Here is a 14,571-nt window from a genome sequence, read left to right on the forward strand (position 1 = left end):
CCACCCCTCCCCCCCCTGACCCCCCCGCCGCCCCTCCCCCCTCCCCAGTATCTTCCTGACGGCGGCGCTGGGGCTGCCGGAGGCGCTGATCCCGGTCCAGCTGCTCTGGGTCAACCTGGTGACCGACGGGCTCCCGGCCACCGCCCTGGGCTTCAACCCCCCCGACCTGGACATCATGGACAAACCCCCCCGAAGCCCCAAGGAACCCCTCATCAGCGGGTGGCTCTTCTTCCGCTACCTGGCCATCGGCGGTGAGGCGCCCCTCCCCCCACCGGCAACCCCCGGGCGGGTGGGGGTGGACCCCCGGGGTGGGGGCACCTTCTAGACATCCATAACTCTGGTTCCGTGAAGGCCCCTGGGGTGGTGGCACCTTCTAGACCCCGTGGTGGCACCTGGTAGACCCTGTGGTGGCACCTTCTAGGCCTCCATGGTGGTTCCTCATAGACCCCTGGGGTGGTGGCACCTTCTAGGCCCCGTGGTGGCACCTTCTAGGCCTCCATGGTGGTTCCATCTAGACCCCCGGGGTGGTGGAACCTTCTAGACCCCGTGGTGGCACCTTCTAGGCCTCCATGGTGGTTCCTCATAGACCCCCGGGGTGGTGGAACCTTCTAGACATCCATAACTCTGGTTCCGCGTAGGCCCCTGGGGTGGTGGCACCTTTTAGACCCCGTGGTGGCACCTTCAAGACCCCGTGGTGGCACCTTCTGGGCCTCCATGGTGGTTCCTCATAGACCCCCGGGGTGGTGGAACCTTCTAGACATCCATAACTCTGGTTCCGTGTAGGCCCCTGGGGTGGTGGCACCTTCTAGACCCCGTGGTGGCACCTTCTGGGCCTCCATGGTGGTTCCTCATAGACCCCCGGGGGGGGGCACCTTCTAGACATCCATAACTCTGGTTCCGCGTAGGCCCCTGGGGTGGTGGCACCTTCTAGACCCCGTGGTGGCACCTTCAAGACCCCGTGGTGGCACCTTCTGGGCCTCCATGGTGGTTCCTCATAGACCCACGGGGTGGTGGAACCTTCTAGACATCCATAACTCTGGTTCCGTGAAGGCCCCTGGGGTGGTGGCACCTTCTAGACCCCGTGGTGGCACCTGGTAGACCCTGTGGTGGCACCTTCTAGGCCTCCATGGTGGTTCCTCATAGACCCCCGGGGTGGGGGCACCTTCTAGACATCCATAACTCTGGTTCCGCGTAGGCCCCTGGGGTGGTGGCACCTTCTAGGCCCCGTGGTGGCACCTTCTAGGCCTCCATGGTGGTTCCATGTAGACCCCCGGGGTGGTGGAACCTTCTAGACCCCGTGGTGGCACCTTCTAGGCCTCCATGGTGGTTCCTCATAGACCCCCGGGGTGGTGGAACCTTCTAGACATCCATAACTCTGGTTCCGCGTAGGCCCCTGGGGTGGTGGCACCTTTTAGACCCCGTGGTGGCACCTTCAAGACCCCGTGGTGGCACCTTCTGGGCCTCCATGGTGGTTCCTCATAGACCCCCGGGGTGGTGGAACCTTCTAGACATCCATAACTCTGGTTCCGTGTAGGCCCCTGGGGTGGTGGCACCTTCTAGACCCCGTGGTGGCACCTTCAAGACCCCGTGGTGGCACCTTCTAGGCCTCCATGGTGGTTCCTCATAGACCCCCGGGGTGGTGGAACCTTCTAGACATCCATAACTCTGGTTCCGTGTAGGCCCCTGGGGTGGTGGCACCTTCTAGACCCCGTGGTGGCACCTGGTAGACCCTGTGGTGGCACCTTCTAGGCCTCCATGGTGGTTCCTCATAGACCCCCGGGGTGGGGGCACCTTCTAGACATCCATAACTCTGGTTCCGCGTAGGCCCCTGGGGTGGTGGCACCTTCTAGACCCCGTGGTGGCACCTTCTGGGCCTCCATGGTGGTTCCTCATAGACCCCCGGGGGGGGGCACCTTCTAGACCCCGTGGTGGCACCTTCTGGGCCTCCATGGTGGTTCCTCATAGACCCCCGGGGTGGTGGAACCTTCTAGACATCCATAACTCTGGTTCCGTGAAGGCCCCTGGGGTGGTGGCACCTTCTAGACCCCGTGGTGGCACCTGGTAGACCCTGTGGTGGCACCTTCTAGGCCTCCATGGTGGTTCCTCATAGACCCCCGGGGTGGGGGCACCTTCTAGACATCCATAACTCTGGTTCCGCGTAGGCCCCTGGGGTGGTGGCACCTTCTAGGCCCCGTGGTGGCACCTTCTAGGCCTCCATGGTGGTTCCATCTAGACCCCCGGGGTGGTGGCACCTTCTAGACCCCGTGGTGGCACCTTCTGGGCCTCCATGGTGGTTCCTCATAGACCCCCGGGGTGGTGGAACCTTCTAGACATCCATAACTCTGGTTCCGTGTAGGCCCCTGGGGTGGTGGCACCTTCTAGACCCCGTGGTGGCACCTGGTAGACCCTGTGGTGGCACCTTCTAGGCCTCCATGGTGGTTCCTCATAGACCCCCGGGGTGGGGGCACCTTCTAGACATCCATAACTCTGGTTCCGCGTAGGCCCCTCGGGTGGTGGCACCTTCTAGACCCCGTGGTGGCACCTTCAAGACCCCGTGGTGGCACCTTCTAGGCCTCCATGGTGGTTCCTCATAGACCCCCGGGGTGGTGGAACCTTCTAGACATCCATAACTCTGGTTCCGCGTAGGCCCCTCGGGTGGTGGCACCTTCTAGACCCCGTGGTGGCACCTTCTAGACCCCGTGGTGGCACCTTCTAGGCCTCCATGGTGGTTCCATGTAGACCCCCGGGGTGGTGGAACCTTCTAGACATCCATAACTCTGGTTCCGTGTAGGCCGCTCGGGTGGTGGCACCTTCTAGACCCCGTGGTGGCACCTTCAAGACCCCGTGGTGGCACCTTCTAGGCCTCCATGGTGGTTCCATCTAGACCCCCGGGGTGGTGGAACCTTCTAGACCCCGTGGTGGCACCTTCTAGGCCTCCATGGTGGTTCCTCATAGACCCCCGGGGTGGGGGCACCTTCTAGACATCCATAACTCTGGTTCTGCGTAGGCCCCTGGGGTGGTGGCACCTTCTAGACCCCGTGGTGGCACCTGGTAGACCCTGTGGTGGCACCTTCTGGGCCTCCATGGTGGTTCCTCATAGACCCCCGGGGTGGGGGCACCTTCTAGACATCCATAACTCTGGTTCCGTGTAGGCCCCTCGGGTGGTGGCACCTTCTAGACCCCGTGGTGGCACCTTCAAGACCCCGTGGTGGCACCTTCTGGGCCTCCATGGTGGTTCCTCATAGACCCCCGGGGTGGTGGAACCTTCTAGACATCCATAACTCTGGTTCCGCGGAGACCCCTGGGGTGGTGGCACCTTCTAGACCCCGTGGTGGCACCTGGTAGACCCTGTGGTGGCACCTTCTGGGCCTCCATGGTGGTTCCTCATAGACCCCCGGGGTGGGGGCACCTTCTAGACATCCATAACTCTGGTTCCGTGTAGGCCCCTGGGGTGGTGGCACCTTCTAGACCCCGTGGTGGCACCTTCAAGACCCCGTGGTGGCACCTTCTAGGCCTCCATGGTGGTTCCATGTAGACCCCCGGGGTGGTGGAACCTTCTAGACCCCGTGGTGGCACCTGGTAGACCCCGTGGTGGCACCTGGTAGACCCTGTGGTGGCACCTTCTGGGCCTCCATGGTGGTTCCTCATAGACCCCCGGGGTGGGGGCACCTTCTAGACATCCATAACTCTGGTTCCGTGGAGACCCCTGGGGTGGTGGCACCTTCTAGGCCTCGTGGTGGCCCCCGGTGGTGTCCCCTCCCCCGCTGACCCCCCGCTCTGTCCCCAGGCTACGTGGGCGCCGCCACGGTGGGCGCGGCCGCCTGGTGGTTCCTCTACGCCGAGGACGGTCCCCGGGTCAGCTACCACCAGCTGGTGAGTCCTGGGCCACCGTGGTGGCCACCGCGTCCCCTGGGTGGCCCCAAGGTCCTCCTGGTGGCCCCAAGGTCCCCATGAAGGTCCCTGTGGTGGCCCCAAGGTCCCTCATGGTGGCCCCAAGGTCCCCATGAAGGTCCCTGTGGTGGCCCCAAGGTCCTCCTGGTGGCCCCAATGTCCCCATGAAGGTCCCTGTGGTGGCCCCAAGGTCCATCATGGTGGCCCCAAGGTCCTCAGGTGTCCCCACAGTCCCCGTGGTGGCCCCAAGGTCCTCCTGGTGGCCCCAAGGTCCCCATGAAGGTCCCCGTGGTGGCCCCAAGGTCCCCCTTGGTGGCCCCAAGGTCCTCAGGTGGCCTCACAGTCCCCGTGGTGGCCCCAAGGTCCTCCTGGTGGCCCCAAGGTCCCCATGAAGGTCCCTGTGGTGGCCCCAAGGTCCCTCCTGGTGGCCCCAAGGTCCTCAGGTGTCCCCACAGTCCCCGTGGTGGCCCCAAGGTCCCCATGAAGGTCCCTGTGGTGGCCCCAAGGTCCTCCTGGTGGCCCCAAGGTCCCCATGAAGGTCCCTGTGGTGGCCCCAAGGTCCATCATGGTGGCCCCAAGGTCCTCAGGTGTCCCCACAGTCCCCGTGGTGGCCCCAAGGTCCTCCTGGTGGCCCCAAGATCCCCATGAAGGTCCCTGTGGTGGCCCCAAGGTCCCTCATGGTGGCCCCAAGGTCCCCATGAAGGTCCCCGTGGTGGCCCCAAGGTCCCCCTTGGTGGCCCCAAGGTCCTCAGGTGGCCTCACAGTCCCCGTGGTGGCCCCAAGGTCCTCCTGGTGGCCCCAAGGTCCCCATGAAGGTCCCTGTGGTGGCCCCAAGGTCCCTCCTGGTGGCCCCAAGGTCCTCAGGTGTCCCCACAGTCCCCGTGGTGGCCCCAAGGTCCCCATGAAGGTCCCTGTGGTGGCCCCAAGGTCCCCCTTGGTGGCCCCAAGGTCCTCAGGTGTCCCCACAGTCCCTGTGGTGGCCCCAAGGTCCTCCTGGTGGCCCCAAGGTCCCCATGAAGGTCCCTGTGGTGGCCCCAAGGTCCTCAGGTGTCCCCACAGTCCCCGTGGTGGCCCCAAGGTCCTCCTGGTGGCCCCAAGGTCCCCATGAAGGTCCCTGTGGTGGCCCCAAGGTCCATCATGGTGGCCCCAAGGTCCCCATGAAGGTCCCTGTGGTGGCCCCAAGGTCCCCATGAAGGTCCCCGTGGTGACCCTGGGGTCTTCCTGGTGGCCCTGCCATCCCCACCACATCCCCAAGGTCCCCATGGTGGCCCCAAGGTCCTTCTGGTGGCCCCAAGGTCCCCATGAAGGTCCCCATGGTGACCCCAACCTCCCTGTGGTGACCTCACCATCCCCTGGTGGCCCTGGTGGCCCTGGTGGGGGTGGTGGCCCTGGTGGCCCTGGTGGCCCTGGTGGCCCTGGTGGGGGTGGTGGCCCTGGTGGGGGTGGTGGCCCTGGTGGCCTTGGTGGCCTTGGTGGCCCTGGTGGGGGTGGTGGCCCTGGTTGCCCTGGTGGCCCTGGTGGCCTTGGTGGCCCTGGTGGGGGTGGTGTCCCTGGTGGCCTTGGTGGCCCTAGTGGGGGTGGTGGCCCTGGTGGCCTTGGTGGCCCTGGTGGGGGTGGTGGCCCTGGTGGCCCTGGTTGCCCTGGTGGGGGTGGTGGCCCTGGTGGCCTTGGTGGGGGTGGTGGCCCTGGTGGCCCTGGTGGGGGTGGTGGCCCTGGTGGCCCTGGTGGCCCTGGTTGCCCTGGTGGCCCTGGTGGCCCTGGTGGCCCTGGTGGCCCTGGTGGCCCTGGTGGGGGTGGTGGCCCTAGTGGGGGTGGTGGCCCTGGTGGCCTTGGTGGCCCTGGTGGGGGTGGTGGCCCTGGTGGCCTTGGTGGCCCTGGTGGCCCTGGTGGCCTTGGTGGCCCTGGTGGCCCTGGTGGCCCTGGTGGCCGCGGTGACGCCCCTCCCCCCGCAGACGCACTTCATGCAGTGCACGGAGCACAACGTGGAGTTCGAGGGGCTGGACTGCGAAATCTTCGAGTCGCCGGTGCCCATGACCATGGCGCTCTCCGTCCTCGTCACCATCGAGATGTGCAACGCGCTCAACAGGTACGGGCCACCGGCACCTTCACCACCACCTTCACCACCTTCACCACCTTCACCTTCATCACCATCACCTTCACCTTCTCCTTCATCACCTTCACCACCACCTTCACCACCTTCACCTTCATCACCATCACCTTCACCTTCTCCTTCATCACCATCACCACCACCTTCATCACCTTCACCACCACCTTCATCACCTTCACCACCACCTTCATCACCATCACCTTCACCTTCTCCTTCATCACCTTCACCACCACCTTCATCACCTTCACCACCTTCACCTTCATCACCATCACCTTCACCTTCTCCTTCATAACCTTCACCACCACCTTCACCACCTTCACCACCTTCACCTTCATCACCATCACCACCACCTTCTCCTTCATCACCTTCACCACCACCTTCATCACCTTCACCACCTTCACCTTCATCACCATCACCTTCACCTTCTCCTTCATCACCTTCACCACCACCTTCATCACCTTCACCACCTTCACCTTCATCACCATCACCTTCACCTTCTCCTTCATCACCTTCACCACCACCTTCACCACCACCTTCACCACCACCTTCACCACCACCTTCATCACCTTCATCACCTTCTCCTTCATCACCATCACCTTCACCTTCTCCTTCATCACCTTCATCACCTTCACCACCACCTTCACCACCACCTTCATCACCTTCACCACCGTCACCTTCATCACCATCACCTTCACCTTCTCCTTCATCACCTTCATCACCACCTTCATCACCTTCACCACCACCTTCACCACCACCTTCATCACCTTCACCTTCATCACCATCACCTTCACCTTCTCCTTCATCACCATCACCTTCACCTTCTCCTTCATCACCTTCATCACCTTCACCACCACCTTCACCACCACCTTCGTCACCTTCACCTTCACCTTCACCACCACCTTCATCACCTTCATGACCACCTTCACCACCACCTTCATCACCATCACCTTCATCACCATCACCACCACCTTCATCACCTTCACCTTCATCACCATCACCACCACCTTCACCTTCACCACGTTCACCACCACCTTCACCACCACCTTCACCATCACCTTCATCACCTTCGTCACCACCTTCATCACCTTCACCTTCATCACCACCTTCATCACCACCTTCATCACCACCTTCATCACCACCTTCATCACCTTCACCATCACCTTCACCTTCATCACCATCACCTTCACCTTCATCACCATCACCTTCACCTTCATCACCTTCACCTTCACCTTCATCACCTTCACCTTCACCTTCATCACCATCAACACCACCTTCACCATCACCGTCATCATCAACACCACCACCACCATCACCACCTTCATCACCACCACCATCATCATCACCACCACCATCATCATCACCATCATCACCACCACCTTCACCATCACCACCACCTTGATCTTCATCACCATCAACACTCACCACCTTCATCACCATCATCATCACCATCACCTTCACCTTCATCACCGCCACCGTCACCACCATCATCACCAGCAACATCACCACCACCACAACCATCACCTTCACCACCACCGTCACCACCTTCATCACCACCACCATCATCATCACCACCACCACCACCACCTTCACCTTCACCATCACCTTCACCAACACTGCCATCATCACCACCACCAACCACCACCACCGTCATCATCTTCACCGTCACCACCACCACCACCACCCCCACCATCACCACCACCACCAAGACCCCCACCAGCACCATCAAGCCCATCATCATCACCTTCAAGACCATCAAGACCACCAAGACCACCACCATCACCATCACCACCACCATCACCATTAAAACCATCACCATCACCTTCAAGACCATCAAGAGCACCACCACCACCACCAAGACCACCGTTGTCACCATCATCGCCATCAAAAGCACCACCAAGACCACCAAGACCACCATTAGCACCACCAAGACCATCGTTAGCACCGCCAAGACCACCAAGACCACCATTAGCACCACCAAGACCACCACCACCACCATTAGCACCATCAGGACCACCATTGTCACCACCCAGACCACCACCATCCCCACCAAGACCACCATTATCACCTCCAAAACCACCACCACCACCACCATCACCACCACCAAGACCACCACCACCACCAAGACCACCATTAGCACCACCAAGACCACCGTTGGCACCACCAAGACCATTATCACCACCAAAACCACAACCATCACGACCACCAAGACCACCACCATCACCATTACCACCATCAGGACCACCATTACCATCACCACCACCACCACCAAGACCACCAAGACCACCATTAGCACCATTCTCACCATCACGACCACCAAGACCACCACCATTATCACCACCAGGACCACCGTTATCACCATTATCACCACCAAAACCACCACCACCACCATCATGACCACCAAGACCACCATTATCACCACCAAGACCACCATAATCACCATCATGACCACCAAGACCACCGTTATCACCACCAAGACCACCAAGACCACCATAATCACCATCATGACCACCAAGACCACCGTTATCACCACCAAGACCACCATTATCACCATTATCACCACCAAAACCACCACCACCACCATCATGACCACCAAGACCACCATTATCACCATCATGACCACCATGACCACCATCATCACCATCATGACCACCGAGACCACCATCATCACCATCATGACCACCATTATCACCATTATCACCATCATGACCACCATGACCACCATCATCACCATCATGACCACCGAGACCACCACCACCACCATCATGACCACCAGGACCACCATTATCACCATTATCGCCATCATGACCACCATGACCACCATTATCACCACCAAGACCACCGTTATCACCACCACCACCACCAAGACCACCATTATCACCATCACGACCACCAAGACCACCATTATCACCACCAAAACCACCACCACCACCACCATGACCACCAAGACCACCATTACCACCACCATGACCACCAAGACCACCATTACCACCACCATGACCACCATTGCCACCACCATGACCACCATTATCACCACTATCACCATCACAACCACCAAGACCACCATGACCACCACCAGGACCACCATTATCCCCACCCCCACCCCCATCCCCATGAAGACACCCACCATCCCCATCAAGACCTCCAAAACCCCTCCCCCCCCACCCCCCCCACCCCCCCCCTCCCCCTCCCCACCCCTCCCCCTTCGTGGTGTCCCTCCATCCCCACGTGTCCCCTCCCCCCTCCCCGCAGCCTCTCGGAGAACCAGTCGCTGGTGCGGATGCCACCGTGGGTCAACATCTGGCTGGTGGGGTCCATCTGCCTCTCCATGTCCCTCCACTTCGTCATCCTCTACGTCGACCCGCTGCCCGTAAGGGGGGAGGGGCGGGGGCCACCGGGGTTGGTGGCCACGGAGGGGGGGGGGGGGGAGGGGGGACGTGGCGTTGGGGATGGGGAGATGGTGGCCATCAAGGTGGTGGCCGTGGGGGTTGGTGGCCATCAGCGTTGGGTTGGTGGCCATCACCGTTGGGTTGGTGGCCATGGGGATGGTGGCCATGGGGTTGATTGATGGCCATCGGGGTGGTGGCCATGGGGGTTGGTGGCCATGGGGTTGGTGGCCATCAGCGTTGGGTTGGTGGCCATCACCGTTGGGTTGGTGGCCTTGGGGATGGTGGCCATGGGGTTGATTGATGGCCATGGGGGTTGGTGGCCATGGGGGTTGGTGGCCATGGGGGTTGGTGGCCATGGGGGTTGGTGGCCATCAGCGTTGGGTTGGTGGCCATCACCGTTGGGTTTGGTGGCCTTGGGGATGGTGGCCATGTGGGTTGGTGGCCATGGGGTTGATTGATGTCCATCGGGGTGGTGGCCATGGGGGTTGGTGGCCATGGGGTTGGTGGCCATCAGCATTGGGTTGGTGGCCATCACCGTTGGGTTGGTGGCCTTGGGGATGGTGGCCATGGGGGTTGGTGGCCATGGGGTTGATTGATGGCCATGGGGGTTGGTGGCCATGGGGGTTGGTGGCCATGGGGTTGGTGGCCCATGGGGTTGGTGGCCATGGGGTTGATTGATGGCCATGGGGGTTGGTGGCCATGGGGGTTGGTGGCCATGGGGTTGGTGGCCCATGGGGTTGGTGGCCATCAGCGTTGGGTTGGTGGCCATGGGGTTGATTGATGTCCATCGGGGTGGTGGCCATGGGGGTTGGTGGCCATGGGGTTGGTGGCCATCAGCGTTGGGTTGGTGGCCATCAGCGTTGGGTTGGTGGCCTTGGGGATGGTGGCCATGGGGTTGATTGATGGCCATGGGGGGTGGTGGCCATGGGGGTTGGTGGCCATGGGGTTGGTGGCCATGGGGTTGATTGATGTCCATCGGGGTGGTGGCCATGGGGGTTGGTGGCCATCAGCGTTGAGTTGGTGGCCATGGGGTTGGTGGCCATGGGGTTGGTGGCCATGGGGTTGGTGGCCATCAGCGTTGGGTTGGTGGCCATCACCGTTGGGTTGGTGGCCATGGGGATGGTGGCCATGGGGTTGATTGATGGCCATGGGGGTTGGTGGCCATGGGGGTTGGTGGCCATCAGCGTTGGGTTGGTGGCCTTGGGGATGGTGGCCATGTGGGTTGGTGGCCATGGGGTTGATTGATGTCCATCGGGGTGGTGGCCATGGGGGTTGGTGGCCATGGGGTTGGTGGCCATCAGCATTGGGTTGGTGGCCATCACCGTTGGGTTGGTGGCCTTGGGGATGGTGGCCATGGGGGTTGGTGGCCATGGGGTTGATTGATGGCCATGGGGGTTGGTGGCCATGGGGGTTGGTGGCCATGGGGTTGGTGGCCCATGGGGTTGGTGGCCATCAGCGTTGGGTTGGTGGCCATGGGGTTGATTGATGTCCATCGGGGTGGTGGCCATGGGGGTTGGTGGCCATGGGGTTGGTGGCCATCAGCGTTGGGTTGGTGGCCATCACCGTTGGGTTGGTGGCCTTGGGGATGGTGGCCATGGGGTTGATTGATGGCCATGGGGGTTGGTGGCCATGGGGTTGGTGGCCATCAGCGTTGGGTTGATGGCCATCAGCGTTGGGTTGATGGCCATGGGGGTTGATTGATGTCCATGGGGTTGGTGGCCATGGGGGTTGGTGGCCATCAGCGTTGAGTTGGTGGCCATGGGGGGTGGTGGCCATGGGGTTGGTGGCCATGGGGGTGGTGGCCATGGGGGTTGGTGGCCATTGGGTTGGTGGCCATGGGGGTTGGTGGCCATTGGGTTGGTGGCCATCAGCGTTGGGTTGGTGGCCATGGGGGTGGTGGCCATGGGGGTTGGTGGCCATCAGCGTTGAGTTGGTGGCCATGGGGTTGGTGGCTGTGGGGGTGGTGGCCATTGGGTTGGTGGCTATCACCGTTGGGTTGGTGGCCATCACCGTTGGGTTGGTGGCCATCACCGTTGGGTTGGTGGCCATGGGGTTGATTGATGTCCATGGGGGTGGTGGCCGTGGGGTTGGTGGCCATCACCATTGGGTTGGTAGCCATGGGGTTGGTGGCTGTGGGGGTGGTGGCCATCACCATGGGGTTGGTGGCCATGGGGTTGGTGGCCATGGGGTTGGTGGCCATCCCCTTGGGTTGGTGGCCATCCCCTTGGGTTGGTGGCCATCACCATGGGGTTGGTGTCCATGGGGTTGATGACCATCCCATTGGGTTGGTGGCCATGGGGTTGATGTCCATGGGGTTGGTGGGCCATCCCCTTGGGTTGGTGGCCATCACCATGGGGTCGGTGGCCATGGGGTTGATGTCCATGGGTGTGGTGGCCATCACCATTGGGTTGGTGGCCATGGGGGTGGTGTCCATGGGTTGGTGGCCATCCCCTTGGATTGGTGGCCATCACCATGGGGTTGGTGGCCATGGGGTTGAAGTCCATGGGGTTGGTGGCCATCCCCGTTGGGTTGGTGACCACACGGGGGTTGGTAGCCCCCACCGTGGGCTGGGTGGCTGCGGGGGCTGGGTGCCCCCTCCCCCCGCCCTGAGCCGCTGCCCCTCCCCCCCCCCCCCCCCCCAGATGATCTTCAAGCTGACGCCGCTGGACCTGCCCCACTGGCTGATGGTGCTGAAGATCTCGGGCCCCGTCATCCTCATGGACGAGGCGCTCAAGTTCGTCGCCAGGAACTACCTGGAGGGTGAGGAGACACCCCCCGCCCCTCCCCCACCCCCACCCCCGGGGCCACCTGCCCCTCCCCCCACCTCCCCCGGGCCACCACCAGCCAGCTCCATGGTCCCACCGCCGTCTCCATGTCCCCGCCCCCCGTGGCCCCACCATCTCCTGGTCCCCACCATCTCCACATCCCCACCACCATCTCCTGGTCCCCACCATCTCCACGTCCCCACCACCGTGTCCCCATTGTCCCCCACCACCATCTCCCACCATCTCCTGGTCCCCACCATCTCCACGTCCCCACCATCTCCACGTCCCCACCACTGTGTCCCCATTGTCCCCACCACCATCTCCTGGTCCCCACCATCTCCACGTCCCCACCACCGTGTCCCCATTGTCCCCACCACCATCTCCCCACCATCTCCTGGTCACCCCCATCTCCACGTCCCCACCACCGTGTCCCCATTGTCCCCACCACCATCTCCCCACCATCTCCTGGTCCCCACCATCTCCACGTCCCCACCACCGTGTCCCCATTGTCCCCACCCCCATCTCCACGTCCTCACCACCACCCCCATCTCCCCACCATCTCCTGGTCACCCCCATCTCCACGTCCCACCACCGTGTCCCCATTGTCCCCACCACCATCTCCCCACCATCTCCAGGTGTCCCGTCCCCCCCCCGTCCCCACTGTCCCCTCCCCCGCCCCCTGGTCCCCACCAGGTCCCCGTGTCCCCCCCGCCCCTCCCCCCTCACCGCGCTCTCTCCCCCCAGCCTGAGCGCCCGCTGCCCTGGCCCGGCCCAGGTACCGTCACCGCCCCTCCCCCCCCGGGTCACCCCCGTGTCACCCCCGTGTCACCGCCCCTCCCCCCCCGGGTCACCCCCCGTGTCACCCCCGTGTCACCGCCCCCTCCCCCCGTGTCACCCCCGTGTCACCCCCGTGTCACCGCCCCTCCCCCCCCGTGTCACCCCCCCGTGTCACCCCCGTGTCACCGCCCCTCCCCCCCCATGTCACACCCCGTGTCACCGCCCCTCCCCCCCGGGTCACCCCCCGTGTCACCCCCGTGTCACCGCCCCTCCCCCCGGGTCACCCCCGTGTCACCCCCGTGTCACCGCCCCTCCCCCCCCGTGTCACACCCCGTGTCACCGCCCCTCCCCACCCGTGTCACCCCCGTGTCACCGCCCCTCCCCCCCCGTGTCACCCCCCGTGTCACCCCCGTGTCACCCCCCGTGTCACCCCCGTGTCACCGCCCCTCCCCCCCCGTGTCACCCCTGTGTCACCCCCCTCCCCCCCGTGTCACCGCCCCTCCCCCCCCGTGTCACCCCCCATGTCACCCCCCCCTCCCCCCCCGTGTCACCCCCGTGTCACCGCCCCTCCCCCCCCGGGTCACCCCCCGTGTCACCCCCGTGTCACCGCCCCTCCCCCCGTGTCACCCCCGTGTCACCCCCGTGTCACCGCCCCTCCCCCGGGTCACCCCCCGTGTCACCCCCGTGTCACCGCCCCTCCCCCCCCGTGTCACCCCCCGTGTCACCGCCCGTGTCACCGCCCCTCCCCCCCCGTGTCACCCCTGTGTCACCCCCCTCCCCCCCACTGTGTCCCCCCCCGTGTCACCGCCCTCCCCCCCCGTGTCACCCCTCGTGTCACCCCCCCCTCCCCCCCCGTCACCCTGTGTCACCCCCTGGGGTCACCCCCCCCCCCCCGTGACCCGCTGTCACCGCCCCTCCCCCCATCCCCCCTCCCCCCCCGTGTCACCCCCCTCCCCCCATTCTCCCCCCCTCCCCCCACTGTCACCCCCCGTCACCCCCCGGGGTCACCCCCCCCCATCCCCCCCATGTCACTCCCCCTCCCCCCCCGTGTCACCCCCCCCATCTCCCCCCCTCCCCCCCGTGTCACCCCCTCCCCCCCATCCGCCCCTCCCCCCCCCCGTGTCACCCCCCTCCCCCCCTTGTCACACCCCCGTCACCCCCCTCCCCCCGTCCGCCCCTCCCCCTCCCATTGTGGGTGGGGGGAGGGGGGGTGACGGGGGGTGACAAGGGGGGGTGGGGGGGAGGGGTGGGGGTGGGGTGGGGGGGGAGGGGCACATGACGTCACCTGACGCCGCCCTGTGCCCCTCCCCCCCACAGCCGACACCGAGGACCCCCGGAAGAAGCGAAAGTGACACCGGGGTCCCCTCCCCCCTCCCCCCTTCCCCCCCCTCCCCCATCCACCCCTCCCCCCTCCCCCCTCCCCCCCTCCGGAGCTTCTGGGCCCCTCCCCCCCCCCCCCCCAGCGCTATCCCCCCCTCCCCCCCTTCTATGGGGCACCCCTCCCCCCTCCTCCCCCCCCCCCCCGTGGGGCGCCCCTCCCCCCCCCCGTGGGGAACCCCTCCCCCCCCGTGGAGCGCCCCTCCCCCCCTCCATGGGGCGCTCCTTCCCCCCCCCCCCCCCCCCCCCGTGGGGCACCCCCCGGCCT

The 14,571-nt window shown here is 64.1% G+C and overlaps 1 protein-coding gene across 1 annotated transcript in view; it reads left to right on the forward strand.

The window, feature by feature from the left end:
- The window catches only part of LOC102055915 (sarcoplasmic/endoplasmic reticulum calcium ATPase 1-like), a 36,111-nt gene extending 21,774 nt beyond the window's left edge, over positions 1-14,337 (forward strand). The window contains 6 exon segments of the mRNA XM_055700448.1: positions 49-251; positions 3,788-3,873; positions 5,844-5,977; positions 9,248-9,365; positions 12,027-12,144; positions 14,244-14,337. Of these exon segments, the coding sequence (XP_055556423.1) occupies positions 49-251; positions 3,788-3,873; positions 5,844-5,977; positions 9,248-9,365; positions 12,027-12,144; positions 14,244-14,278 (694 nt within the window). The 3' untranslated portion in view covers positions 14,279-14,337.
- Positions 14,338-14,571: the final 234 nt, after the last annotated feature.

The sequence above is a fragment of the Falco cherrug genome, unplaced genomic scaffold (assembly GCF_023634085.1).
Source record: "Falco cherrug isolate bFalChe1 unplaced genomic scaffold, bFalChe1.pri scaffold_286, whole genome shotgun sequence".
NCBI classification, from domain to species: Eukaryota; Metazoa; Chordata; class Aves; order Falconiformes; family Falconidae; genus Falco; species Falco cherrug.